At 40.2% G+C, this 13,494-nt stretch overlaps 3 protein-coding genes across 4 annotated transcripts in view; 1 reads left to right on the top strand and 2 right to left on the bottom strand.

Annotated features, from left to right (window-relative positions):
• On the bottom strand, positions 1–9,100 carry LOC120563598. Of its 2 annotated transcripts, none has more exons than XR_005639982.1 (3): positions 8,136–9,100; positions 4,584–4,754; positions 1–1,023 (listed from the first exon to the last, which is right to left on the bottom strand). XR_005639982.1 is itself a non-coding variant. In XM_039807862.1 (3 exons), exons 1-3 carry the CDS (start codon positions 7,919–7,921, stop codon positions 369–371), a joined length of 879 nt encoding a protein of 292 aa, XP_039663796.1. In that variant the 5' UTR covers positions 7,922–7,955; the 3' UTR covers positions 1–368. The 2 variants fall into 2 exon arrangements, 1 of the variants encoding a protein (XP_039663796.1); XM_039807862.1 differs by lacking the exon at positions 8,136–9,100 and adding an exon at positions 7,869–7,955.
• zgc:172076 overlaps positions 8,537–13,494 on the top strand; it is a 23,355-nt gene continuing 18,397 nt past the window's right edge. Inside the window, exon 1 of the mRNA XM_039807798.1 lies at positions 8,537–8,637. The gene's annotated coding sequence lies outside the window, so the exon portion shown is untranslated. The remainder of the gene's footprint in view (positions 8,638–13,494) is intronic.
• The window catches only part of LOC120563156 (NACHT, LRR and PYD domains-containing protein 3-like), a 7,679-nt gene continuing 4,733 nt past the window's right edge, over positions 10,549–13,494 (bottom strand). The window contains exon 4 of the mRNA XM_039807296.1: positions 10,549–10,748. Within this exon, the coding sequence (XP_039663230.1) occupies positions 10,574–10,748 (175 nt within the window). The 3' untranslated portion in view covers positions 10,549–10,573. The remainder of the gene's footprint in view (positions 10,749–13,494) is intronic.

Here is a 13,494-nt window from a genome sequence, read left to right on the forward strand (position 1 = left end):
TCTCTATGTAGCTCTCATCTCCAACTAACTCCTTCCGGATGCGCATCACATCCTGGACAACAACTTTCCTCGGTAGCAACAACACATTGAGGAGGGATTCAGGATCAGGATCAGCCGGGGGCCTGTAGAACAGCAGAACCTGCGCTCGGACCAGGTCAGGTGGTGAATCTTCATCCTTGACATTACCGAAACCTGAATACCCTGTGATGTTTATAATAACATAAGTTTCTGTTATCCTATGAGGGCTGATAAACTCAATGCCATCATCGTTCACATGAGCAACTGACAAGAAATCACATCCACCTGTGGAACGGATCTCACAGTGTGGGAGATGAAGCTGACACACCGACTGCTGCAGACATTTGATGTCAAACGGGTCCTGCAGGCTTCTTGTGATGCTGGGCCAGCCTCCTATTCCAAGGGACAATCCTGTAGACCACTTCCCCTTCTCCCTCCATGTGGAACACCAGGCCGGTCACACTGCACTGGTACAGGCCTGGGCAGGAGCACTGGAACCTGTAGGTTTCATCGCTTTCATCAGCAGTGATATCAGGTGTAAACTCCTCAAAGCTGGTATTTAACAGAATGGCAGGTAAGCTTTTAGCTCGTGTAAAGGTCTTGTGCTTTTCAGAGGTTATTTGACTCAGTGAAGGCATGCTGGGAGAATGAGGCAGGCTGCTGAAGTCTCTTCTACTCCAACCAGGATCTGAGGAGATTTGGAGGAGAGAAATGGCTGGAAGGGTGTTTGTGACCAAGCACTTCACAGCTGTAACAGGTGCCTCCATTTCCTTCGGAGCATCATTGTCACCCATTGCTTTGCTTTCAGAATGCACAGACGAAAACTGAAATGCATTTTGTTTTCTGCTTCTTCCAATGAAGACAGTGGAGTCCTGGATGACTGCTGGTCTGACTTGTGGACATGGAGGTGCAGCAACATTTGGGGCTATGGACTGAGAGCAGGTCGGTATACTGACAACAGAACTGGAGTTAGAGATGCTGGGTCCACCATCATCTGTGTCTTTTCTGTTTGGAAGATGTAAGAAAGTGTCAGATAAAGGAGGAGAACGAAAATGAGTGTCTATATTTACGAGTTTTATTGGGTCTTTAAATGTCAAAATATAAGTCAGAAATCTGGGTGTAACAGACAAATTAATTCTGTCATCAGCAGCAGCTTTTTCCTCATCAGGTCGAAGGCTAAAATAAAACCTTTTCCTCTCTTTTGGAGATCTGGAGACCGTGGAGATGATTTATTACATGAGATCTTGACTGCTGTAACCATCTCTCCTGCAGCTGGTTTAACATGTAACAGTGAGACTCCTTACTGGTACCAAGAACAGCCAACGACGGGACCATTAACCCTGTCCACTATAAATACAGCTTTAGTGGGCTCGTCTGGAACATAACCACCTATAAAATTATGAATTGTAGATTTTAAACTTCCGTTTGAGTACAGATTAAACAAACCAGTTGAAAGTGAATTTTGTTCCCTTTGGACAGAACCAGCTAGCAGTTTCCAGCCTTTATGCTAAGCTAAGTGGCTATAGCTTTATATTTAGTGTACAGACATGAGAGTGGTATCAGTCTGTACATCTAAAAAAAATATTCCACAAAATGTCAAACTGTTCCTTTAAACAACCATAATACTCTGACTTATTGGCTGCTACTTGAGTTGTATCAAACAGTAAATGATTTACTTAACTGTACTGTACTAGGATGAAGTGACAGATTGAAACATGTTTGCAGTCTGAGTCTGAATAAAATGGTCTGAAATTAAAAGCTAGATAAATTATATTATGCCATGGTCTGGGTGAATACTCGATTCTGATTGGCTGCAGGGTGTCCATTAAAAAGTGATGTAGGACACCTACTAAAGGAGTTCCGGTGAAACTGACTGTTTACTGTTCTAAATGTTCAATGTTCAATTTATTTATAAAGCACATATTAATACAACAAAAGTTGACCACAGTGCTGTACAACAAATAAAATAAAACAATCTCCAAGACAATTAAAGTCTGGACCTTGCCACTAATAAATACTACTAAAATCCTATCACATCATTAACACAGCACTCATAGATGATCAAAAGCCAGAGTGAAAAAGTAAGCCTTCAAATGTCGTTTAAATTCTATAAGAGAAGAACATTCCCTAATATAGGGAGGTAAACTATTCCACAGCCTGGGAGCAGCAGCCGCAAAAGAGCGATCCCCTCTCATTTTCCTGTACGTCCGCGGGACTACCAAGAGATTTAATGATTCCGAGCGAAGTGCTCTCTTTGGTTTATTCACCTGGATTAGATCGGCTATATATGTCGGAGCAGTGCCATGCAGTGCTTTAAAAACAAATAGGAGTATCTTAAAGTTAATCCTGTAGAAAACCGGCAGCCAGTGTAGTTTTTTTAATACAGGAGTGATATGTTCACTTTTCCGAGTGCCTGTCAGTAGCCCTACGCCCCGATTTTGCACTAGTTGCAGTCTGTTTAAGGTTTTCTGATGAACACCATAATACAATGCATTACCGTAGATCCAGTCTTGTGAAAATAAACGCATGCACTATCTTTTCCAGATCCTTCCGTGTTACAAAAGACTTCATTTTAGCGATTAGTCTTAACTGGAAGAAACTCATTTTGACTACGAATTTATCTGTTTATCAAATTTCAGTGCACTATCGCAGATTATACCTAAGTTTTTTACTTGATTCATCAGATAGGGGGATAATGTGCCCAATTCAATTTTAGATGTATTTGCGGACTCTGAAGGACCGAATAAAATCATTTCAGTTTTTGACTCATTCAAACATAAAAAGTTTGCCGACATCCATCTTTTGATCTCCCCAAAACACTCTGTCAACCTTTCAACAGCAGCAGGGACAGCTGGTTGTAAGGGAAGATACAACTGCGTGTCATCCGCATAGCAGTGAAAGGAGACATCATATTTACTCATAATCTGACCTAAAGGCAACATATATAAGGAAAAAAAGACTGGTGCTAAAATAGATCCTTGTGGAATACCGCATGATAAAGATGCTGAGCTTGACGTATATTCTCCCATTTGCACTGAAAATGAATGCGCTACATTAAATCAAAAAGGAAATGTGGATTTATTATTTCCAAATCCTCCTCTGAACACCACAGGATGGAGCTAACACACACAGGCTGCAAGAAGTAAGTTCTACTGGCCCTCTGGACTGACTCAGTTTCACAGAGAATAACGTTATCTCACATATCTCAGCTCGCTGCTTCAGGCTGCGCCGCTGCAGCCGACAGTAACGTTACACATCGCGGATCAAATTCTTCGTAAAAGTTGTTATATTGTTTTGGGGACAATGTTCTTGTTGTTCAACATACTGTCAAATTATTTTTACTGATTGCTAACTGTACACAATGTTATTGACTTTGGATCTTGCTAGCATAGCGTTAGCTTTCTGGCTCGTAGCTAAACTGAAGGGTTCTATCAGCTGAGCGGACTATATAAATATCTCCGGTTGCTAAGGGAGACAAGTCGTATCTAAAGTCCTTCCTAATTCCTGGTGGAGAGAACAACGTTTGCATTGCATAAGAACCTGATGGATGGGAATGATTGTTCCAGGTATTAGTCAAACCGTCAGACGTAACCAGGGAAACGGAGTTATTGTTTGGATAAACTTTAGATTTTGATTGTAAAACTAATTAAAATATGAACTAATGTTTTAAAAATATGTTAATTGGCAAGTGACCATGGTATAAGCGTGTTAATGCCCGACGAGGTGTCCATTGTCAGGTAGTAATGGACTTCGGCGGAGGCTACAGTTCACGTCGGACAGTTCACGCAAGGGGTTAAGCGTCGCTTCAGAACTCGAACCTCCTTTGGCGCCATTTTGATGCTACAAAGCCATCACCTTCCGTTAGCATTCCACTGACTAGCATTCATTTCGACGTCACTTTGACAGTGAATAACTTTACATCTGAAGCGTGTAAAGACTCTATTTGTCCGTTGTTTATTTCTAAAGAAACACGACAATGTATAAAAGGCTCCATTACCTTGTACCTCACGTTATGGCTCCGTAGCAGACGCTTTTATAACAATAGGCTAACCATTGTGTCACATAGTAGAGGAATTACCGTATAGTACAGGATAAGCTTGCAGGCAGTTTGGACTTCCATTATCTGTTTAGGTTTAATGACTAATGTTAACTAGCATCTTAGTGATCAGTAATTAGCCTGTGCCTATGTTATCTCCTTACATATATCTACACTCTCCGTCTCTGTAAGATTGGGAATGATTGAGATTTCTCTTGGCACAGCTACCAGAAGACTTACAACTTTTCAGATACATTGCTCATGTCACAGTTACGTTGTCTCTCTCAGTTGGAGGCTGCGCAGTAAAGCTGGCGATCACCGGAAAAGTGCTTCTAATATCCTTCACTGGTCTCCGTCCAGAGACACGGGGTCTGGTGGTCCATTCTTATATACTGTCTATGGGTTCACGCCTCGCCGTTGTCCATTAATAGCTGACAATGGACACCTCGTCGGGCATTAACCCTTACTTCTTCTCAGAACAGGTGTCCAGGGAAGAAATAATTATAGAAAACTGTCTGAGAAGTCTCACCTCAGTATCTTCAGTCTACACTGGGGTTTCCTCAGCCGATCAGAGAGCAGCTTCAACCCCCAGTCCTCAAAGTTGTTTTCGCTCAGGTTGAGTTCTCTGAGAGCAGAGGAGTCGCTGAGGGCAGAGGTCAAAGACCTGCAGCTGGGTGCTGTTAACCTGCAGCATCTCAGGCTGGAAGGAGACATTTAAACACAGTTTTCAGATCAGAGTTTGTTCTAATTTTTTGTGGAAGAAAACAAATATAAAATAAATAATAATAAATAACATAATAAATCTTGTATAACTAATGTATCTGTGAGCTGATTTAGTGTTTCTTAATGTGTTAAAAGGGTTAAAGGGTTAAAGGGTCACTTTATTATCCCCGAGGGGCAATTTGCATTACAGCCAGCAGTAACAAATAACAAATACCAAACAGCAACAAAGAAACACAACAACAGTATAACATAATTAAAATTTGGATTCACAGCATACTATTAACAATGGGGATAACAGCAGGGATGAATGATCTTTTAAATCTCTTCGTCCTGCATCGCGGCAGACTATATCTACGCCCGGAGGGGGTAGCAACATAAATCCACCCACAAGGGATGACTCGAATAAGCCAGGATGGCTCTCGCCTTTTCAAAGATCTGGCCTTATATAGGTCATGAAGGCCATCCAACGGTGTGCCCGCAATTTTGCTGCACACCTTCACGATACCTTGCATTCTATTTTTTTCTTTAATAGAAAGTGACCCGTGCCAGCAAATAAAAGTAAAAGTAAGAACTGATTCAATAAAACAAGAGTAGAACATTTTCATAAAAACAGTGTCGACATTGAAACTGCGAAGCTTACGAAGAAAATACATGCGCTGATGTGCTTTTTTACACACAGCATCAACATGGGACTCAAAGCACAGTTTACTGTCGATCACAGTCCCAAGATATTTGTACTGCTGCACTAGTTCAACTGGTTGATTGTCCATTACAACCGGGGAAATGACAGCGGGATTTCTTCTGAAGTCAATGCACATCTCTTTCGTTTTTGCCACATTAATGTTTAAAAAGGAGGATTTACACCAATCAATAAAATCATTGACTACCGGACCATGTTCAGAGTCGTCACTGCTGAGGAGAGACACAATGACAGAATCATCCGCAAGTTTAATGATGTGGCGCCGTTCCTGATGGCTTTGGCATTCATTTGTATATAAAACAAATAAAAGAGGAGAGAGGACACAGCCCTGGGGGGACCCAGTAGAAGATAAAAGGGCATCTGATAAAACACTGTTCACTTTAACCCGTTGTGACCTCACTGTTAAAAAATCCATAAGCCAGCAGATCAGTCCATTATCAATGTTATGAGCGTTCTTCAGTCTGTCTGCTAAGACATGGGGCTGAATACAGTTAAAAGCGGAGGAGAAGTCAATAAATAGTAGACGAACAAGGGACTTGGCCCCCTCAAGATGTTTAAAAACCATGTTTAAAAGTGTCCCTGTTGCATCGTCCACACCTCTGCCCGGCCTATAGGCGAACTGGAGAGGGTCTAACTTATCCCGCACAGTGTCCAAAAGGGCATCCTTCACTAGCCTTTCAAAAATTTTCATGACAAGAGATGTAAGTGCCACTGGTCTGAAGTCATTGAGGGTCTTAGGAGTTTGAATCTTAGGCACAGGAACAATTATTGAGTCCTTCCAAAGACAAGGGACCTTATGCAGCTGTAAGGACAATTGAAAAATGAAGCAGAAGATGTCTGCCAGCTGGACAGCACAGTTCTTCAGAACCCGACCCCCGATCCCATCGGGACCTGGACTTTTCCTTTCTTTGACACCCCGTAGGAGTTTCGAGACCATGAATTTATCAATGGGCACAATATTATTTACATGATTACAGTCTACATTTTTTAAAACGGACATCTCCTCACTAAAATCTTGAACATTAAACCGATTATAAAAAACATTCAGTTCATTAGAAAAGTCCAGGTCGGTTTTCCCATTGTGGGAAATAGTACACTTTTTGGACTGCAAACCCATCATGGTTTTCACGCCGTCCCATGCAGGACGTGAATTTCCAGTGCGCAACAATTTTTCCACTTTGTCTTTATATACGCACTTGGCAAGCTTAAGTTCCTTCTTCACTTGTTTTGATAATGCCATGTGCTGTATCATGTCGCCCTGATTGAAGCAAATGTTCCTCTGGTTGATTATGCTTTTGACTGATTTGGAGACCCAAGGTTTATTATTTGGATAAATGGAGATGGGTTTACGGGGGATGATCATGTCCTCACAGAAAGATACATAGACACAGTTTCTGTCAGTTCATTTAAATCCAGACAGGCATTTTTGAAGACATCCCAATCAGTGCCAGTAAAACAGTCCTGGAGACACAGAACGGAATCTTCCGTCCAAACCGGAACAAATCTGTATGTCGGAACCAAATAAACAACATTATGGTCTGACGTTCCAAGAGGGACCGTGGTAAAGTTGGTTTTATATTGGACGTTGGATATTCGACACATTCGAAAAATCTATTATGCAGCTTGCCCTTTCAACCTATTCAGGTCAAACCACTTGTGATGAACTCAGCTAACCACCCTACACATTGCACAAAGCTTTTTTTTTCAAAAAAAACATCCTTTAATTTTTTAAATATTTTTTAATGTAAATAAATGAAAAAATATATAAAAAATTAAAGGATGTTTCTTTTTTTAAAAATAAGCTTTGTGCAATGTGTAGGGGACTTAGCTGAGTTCATCACAAGTGGTTTGACCTGAATAGGTCAAAAGGACAGGCCGCATAATAGATTTAAAGCATTTATTTACATAAACAAATATTTAAAAAATTAAAGGATGGGTTTTTTAAAAAAAGAAGCTTTGTGCAATGTGTAGGGGGGTTAGTTGAGTTCATCACAAGTGGTTTGACGTGAATAGGTCAAAAGGTCAGGCCACATAATAGATTTATTGCATTTATTTACATTAAAAAATATAAAAAAAATTAAAGGATGTTTTTTTTTAAAAAAGAAGCTTTGTGCAATGTGTAGGGGACTTAGCTGAGTTCATCACAAGTGGTTTGACATGAGTAGGTTGAAAGCGTAAGCTGCATAATAGATTTTTCGAATGTGTCGAATATCCAACGTCCAATATAAAACCAACTTTACCACGGTCCAAGAGGGGCTCTACGAAGGGATTTGTAAGCCCCCTTAACCGTCCCATAACAAAGGTCTAGACACTTCGAGTGACGGGTCGGACAAGTGACATACTGGTAAAAGTTACAGAGAGACTTCCCCGGTTTACAATGATTAAAATCACCCATTATTAGGATCGGCGCGTCCGGCGTAATCCTCTGAAGCCGCTGCACACATCTGGTCATGGCTTGAGTAGCCATATCAACGTTAGCCTTCGGGTGAATATAAACAAGAGTCACAAATAATTGGGGGAATTTCCTCGGAAGATAAAAAGGACGTAGGGATACAGAGAGGAGTTCAATGTCCGATGTACACAGTGACTCTCTGACAACCACTGTGTTGCACCAGCTATTGTTGACATACAGACACAGACCCCCGCCAAGTGACTTACCGGTCACTGCAGGGTCTCTGTCCAAACGGTAGGGAACTCCGAAGCCATCGATCTCCAGATCAGACTGTATGTCGTGTTCCTTAAGCCATGTTTCTGTGAAGGCGAGAAGACAGGCACTGCTATACTCCGCCAGGAACTTGACGTTTGCCTGAAGCTCGTCCACTTTATTCCGGAGTGACTGGACGTTAGCGAGGATGACTGTGGGAAGGGGGATCCGCTTGTGTCCCTGTCTCTTGAGCCTCTGGCGCACACCGCCGCGTCTCCCTCTTTTCCTCGAAGTCGGCTTCGTCCGGGGCGCCCTGTTCCTGTTGACTGCATAGGGGTCCGGTAGCCGGAGGATCTCTGGGGGGATAACTGCGGAATAGTCCACGGAGCCTACACCGGTGCTGTGCAAAAGCAGCAGGAACTCCCGACTATACTGGAGAGGATCTCCATACACCAAAAGTCCGCGTAAAAAGTGACATGACAGTGTCAACAAGAAAAAGAGGCCTGTCAAATTCAGGTGAGTCATCATGTTGCCTCCGTTCGTATGCAGATCAGTCCAGTAATGGTTAGTAAAACAGTAACAAAAGACAGACAGGACAGGTTAAGAACCGCGGTTAAAAGCTGGCAAAATAAACACGTAGTTTAAAAACCAGATTAAAACACAGTTTTCAATACAACTGCTTTCACACACTGCTGCTGCGTGTCGCCATGCGTGTTGCCACTACCAGCGCCATCCTGGGTTAGCCAGCATGAGATGCTGGGGTTAACATGTATAACTCATCCTGTGGAGACCAAGGGGAGGCTGCTGTATGAACAGATCATTAATAACAACACAGTAAAACAGCTGTAATCATATAAAACAGGTTTCATAGAAGTTATAATAACAAAAACCTTGAAACACCAAGATATTACTGAGCATTTTTAATTATATCTGCAAGTCGTGAATCTCAAATTAACAAGTGCAACCTTTGCCAGAAGCAGGAATATCTCCTAACTGTCTGTGAGCAGTATATCACATGGCAGAAACACATTAAAAAATTAATTTACAAAATACATTTCTTTGATAACTTATTTCGCAAAAATACGAAAACAGTTGAATCAGGTAAAACACATTTTTATAAAATCAGTCACTGATTGGATGAATTTTTGTCACATGGCTATGTGTCACCAGTAAACAAATCTGAGTGTAAGTTCTGACTCAGCGTTACAATTACAATACAGACCAAATAATTCATCAGCAGCAGCTTTTTCCTCATCAGGTCGAAGGCTAAAATAAAACCTTTTTCTCTCTTTTGGAGATCTGGAGACCGTCAGATGATTTTATTACTCCACATCTTGACTGCTGTAACCAGCTCACCTGCAGCTAGATCCAGATTTCTGCATCGTACCTACAGTGGCTAAGTCTGTAAACTGTAAAGTTACGCCATAGCTGCTGAGATATGTGCCTACAGGTTGGGCTACGGCGTTGACAGAGATACCACATGGGGAATGCAACTGTGATTGGCTGCTTGTGTTTCTGATGCTGTGGAGTTTATTGAGAGTGAAGACAACATTGAAGAAGTTAAAGAATCTTCTTCTCCTTTACAGGAACAAACATTAACAAAGTGATGACACAGCAGACCTTTGTCCCTTTGTAAAAATGAATGTATGTAAAATGTTAAAGGAATTATGTAATTCTTTGAGTTTTGTTAAGCATTTGAACATTTTTATGTATTCATCGCATTAAAAAATGCTCACACTTTTCACTGATCTGTGATATGGAAATGTAGTTAGAGGCCTATGTTGTTTTATTACCTCCGGTGAGAGGAACTAGGCATTTTGTAGACTGGACGGAAAGACCATGTATGTGGACAGAACGTGAAGGTGACCAGGGAGGGAAAACTACTGTTTTCTTATAGGACACAGAGGAGTGTTGCTTGAGGACTTTTGTCCAATGATAATAGAGCATTGTAGAGAGATTAATTCCCATAGGATAAGGAGGGATTTGTTTTTGGCTGTATTCCAATCAGGAATGATTTATTTTGTTCTGTGACAGTATAAAATCAATGTGCACAAACTTCTCTGTGGGACTTACTGGGGAACACTGATCTGGTGAGCAGTGATGAGAATAACGGCGTTACTTTTTTCAGTAACGAGCAATCTAATTTATTACTCTTCCCATCTTAATAATTCCATTACCATAACTTCTATATTCTATGAATCTGTGTGTGTAGCTCACTGTTGCCCTGCATCACACAATGAATGAAAGAATGTAAACACAGTCAGTGTGGGGAATATAAAGCATCACACGGCCTGATCATCTACAACAGATACTCCAAAATAGAAATAGATAGGTGATCAACGGGGGAAATTCTGACTAACACTGAAACTGTCTGAAATTAAAAGCTAGATAAATTATATTAATCTCAGAACAGGTGTCCAGGGAAGAATTACAGAAAACTGTCTGAGAAGTCTCACCTCAGTATCTCCAGTCTACACTGGGGTTTCCTCAGCCAATCAGAGAGCAGCTCCACCCCCTGGTTCTCCAGGTAGTTGTAGCTCAGGTTGAGTTCTCTGAGATCAGAGGAGTCGCTGAGAGCAGACGTCAAAGACCGGCAGCCAGCTGCTGTTAACCTGCAGCATGTCAGGCTGGAAGGAGACATTTAAACAGTTTTCAGATCAGAGTTTGTTTTGTGTTCTAACTTTTTGTGGAAGAGAATTATAAAATAAATAAAAATAAATAATATCATAAATGTTTTATAACTATAATGTATCTGTGAGCAGATTTAGAGTTTCTCAATGTGTTAACATTAGGGCTGTCAAAAGATTAATTTTTTTAATCGCTGAATTTCTATAGTTAATCGCGATTAATCGCATGTTTTATCACTTAATCAAAATTTAAAATTAAAGATTAAAATTCTATTATTTTGCATTTCAGAACAGTTTTTAAGTACATATTAACAATGGAAAGCAATTCTTACCAGTATATCTTGATTGGGAATCAAATGAATGCAAAGAAAGTTACTTTATGAACTTGACATTAAGATGTGTATTTGTTATTATTTATTTACTGTAAACAAAAGAAAAATGTGTGAATCTGTCATTATAGCACAATTCCTCCAAGTACCTAACTAAAAAAGTAAAAATACCAATCCTTACCAGAGTTAATAGTGTGCAGTAACTTCTAAATAATTTAGATTCCTCACTGACGTCCAGTGATCACTGGTTAATGAGACAGCGTTTGCACTTTGCAGCAGTTCCAGTGTGGCTGCTTTGTCCGTGGAGTACAGGCTGTGTGTGGTGAAACTGCTGTCCCTCTCGACGGCAACGTATAAGATAGGTCCAAACATGCCAACCGTAGTACTTCTTTAAGACCAGAGTCTTCTACGATGCTGACAAGTCTGCAGTTAGTTGCCACCCATTTTGCAAGAGTTGTAGTAATTTTTCTGGATTTGGTTTCATCAACAGGTCGGCGAGTAGCACTCTCCAAAACAGTGCTTTGCCTGAGCCCACTACACTGTAAAATATTACAGACCCATTTAGTTATTTCCACTTATTTCTTATTTTTAACTGAACAAGCTTATACAAATTGTCGATTTTGAACTCAACTTTATGAGTTTTTGAAAGTTAAACTTGCATTTATTCGTTGGGTTGACTATTTAAAAAAATGTATGTGCTGATTTAACTTAGGTATGTAAGTTAAGTTATCAACCAATGGCAGTCAGGACTGCAACTGGTTCATTGGCTGGCCAATTCCCATGATGCAAGGCGGTAAATAGAGTTTTGTTAAAATTTGCTGAAAAGTTTGCAGTTTGTTCGAAATACAAATGTAACTTTATGAATTCCGTTTATTAAACGTGTGTTTAGAATGTAGTGTTTTGTTGCCTGGTAATTGTCATTGTTGTGCTGGTTTACATTTGTAACCATGAGTTAAGTGACTGTTACGTTTGGTAAGAAGAGCTGGAGTATTACAGTGTTAGACGTTGAGCAGTAATAGGCTTTCTTCAGCCATTAATCTGCGGCGTGTCACTTCACCAGCGGCCATTTTATGTCAAGTGACACAAGATCAGCAGAGAGGCCGCTATTTTGCACGGGGCCCTGGGGTGGCCCCACCCACGGTATCTCTGCTATAAATGTGGTTATGTTGTTTTAACTTGAAAGTGTGAGTTGAAATAAAGAAGAAAGGTATGTCTGTTATACTAGGCAAGGAAGGTTTCTTGCATTATTAAAGAAAATAAATTATTTGTTTGAACTTAAAGTATGAAGTTAAACCAAGTGATACAAAGTTAAATCAACTAAAAGAACAACTTTAACAAACCTAGAACACTGTAGTTACATCAACATCATTAACTTTAATTTCTAAGTTGAAACAAAGGCAGTCTTCAAGTTGAGTGAACTTCGATTTTCAAGGCAGCAAGGGAACTTGCATTTCCAAGTTAAACTAACATGAAATTTATTACAGTGTAGCATCAACCTGTGTCACGTTAACTGTCCTATGCTTAGCTCGTAGGTGGTAGCTCAAGCTTGACGTGCTTCGGTGAGATTTTAATTCGGCTTTACGCAATGTGCATATGGCTTTGGACCTCTGAGCCGTCCGGGAGTTTTGAAAAATAAAAAGCTCCATTCAGAATTGTGTTGCTGCTGTCTTTCTCCATCATGCCTGCAGCCTGCAGCACTAGGATGTGTTACGAGGAAGTATGACAGCTTGATGAGAAGTAAAGGTGCAGCAAAGGGTCAAAATAGTAGCCTGTTAGGCACGACGCAAAGCCGAGTGAAGTATAAAATAAATTAATAAATGCCGGCATGCGATTAAAAAAAAATAATTAACGTGTTATACTCGGCCCTTAATCGCATCGCGATTAAAGTGTTAATGCTGACAGCCCTAGTTAACATCTATAAATCCTCCTGTGGAGACCAAGGGGAGGCTGCTATATGAACAGATCATTAATAACAACACAGTAAAACAGCTGTAATCATATAAAATATGTTTCATAGAAGTTATTAAAACAAACACTCTACATTAATAAAACACTTACAAATGCCCTTATATGTGCTCACAACTACACTATAGTGTCTTATAATCCATTTATTTAATAATAATGTAAATAAACTTTTAGTGTGAAAATGGACCACAAATACCTGAAAACCTGAATATGTGACAACATTTTATCACTTTAATTCAAAGTGTGATAACGACCACAATACTCACTCCAGTGTCTCCAGTCGATAAAGTGTCTCTGTCAAGAACTCAGAAAGGTTTTTGACATATTATGATTTTGACTCACCGTGAATCTTTGGTCTGAACTGGTCTTTAGTCTATGATGTTGCGTGGAGATGACAGTTTCATTTAGTTCTATGTTGCTTCATGAAGCTTTGAGGTGTTAAAACTAATTAG

The sequence above is a fragment of the Perca fluviatilis genome, chromosome 1 (assembly GCF_010015445.1).
Source record: "Perca fluviatilis chromosome 1, GENO_Pfluv_1.0, whole genome shotgun sequence".
NCBI classification, from domain to species: domain Eukaryota; kingdom Metazoa; phylum Chordata; class Actinopteri; order Perciformes; family Percidae; genus Perca; species Perca fluviatilis.

Bases quoted from the DNA above. Each gene is read 5' to 3' on its own strand.
- LOC120563598 (XM_039807862.1), bottom strand. From the start codon at position 7,921: ATGTGTGCAGCGGCTTCAGAGGATTACGCCGGACGCGCCGATCCTAAT. The intron at 4,755-7,868 runs GTGATTTTAATC...GTCTCCTTCCAG, and splicing joins CGCGCCGATCCTAATAATGG to CCTGAGATGCTGCAGGTTAA. The intron at 1,024-4,583 runs GTGAGACTTCTC...TCTTCCAAACAG, and splicing joins TGTAGACTGAAGATACTGAG to AAAAGACACAGATGATGGTG.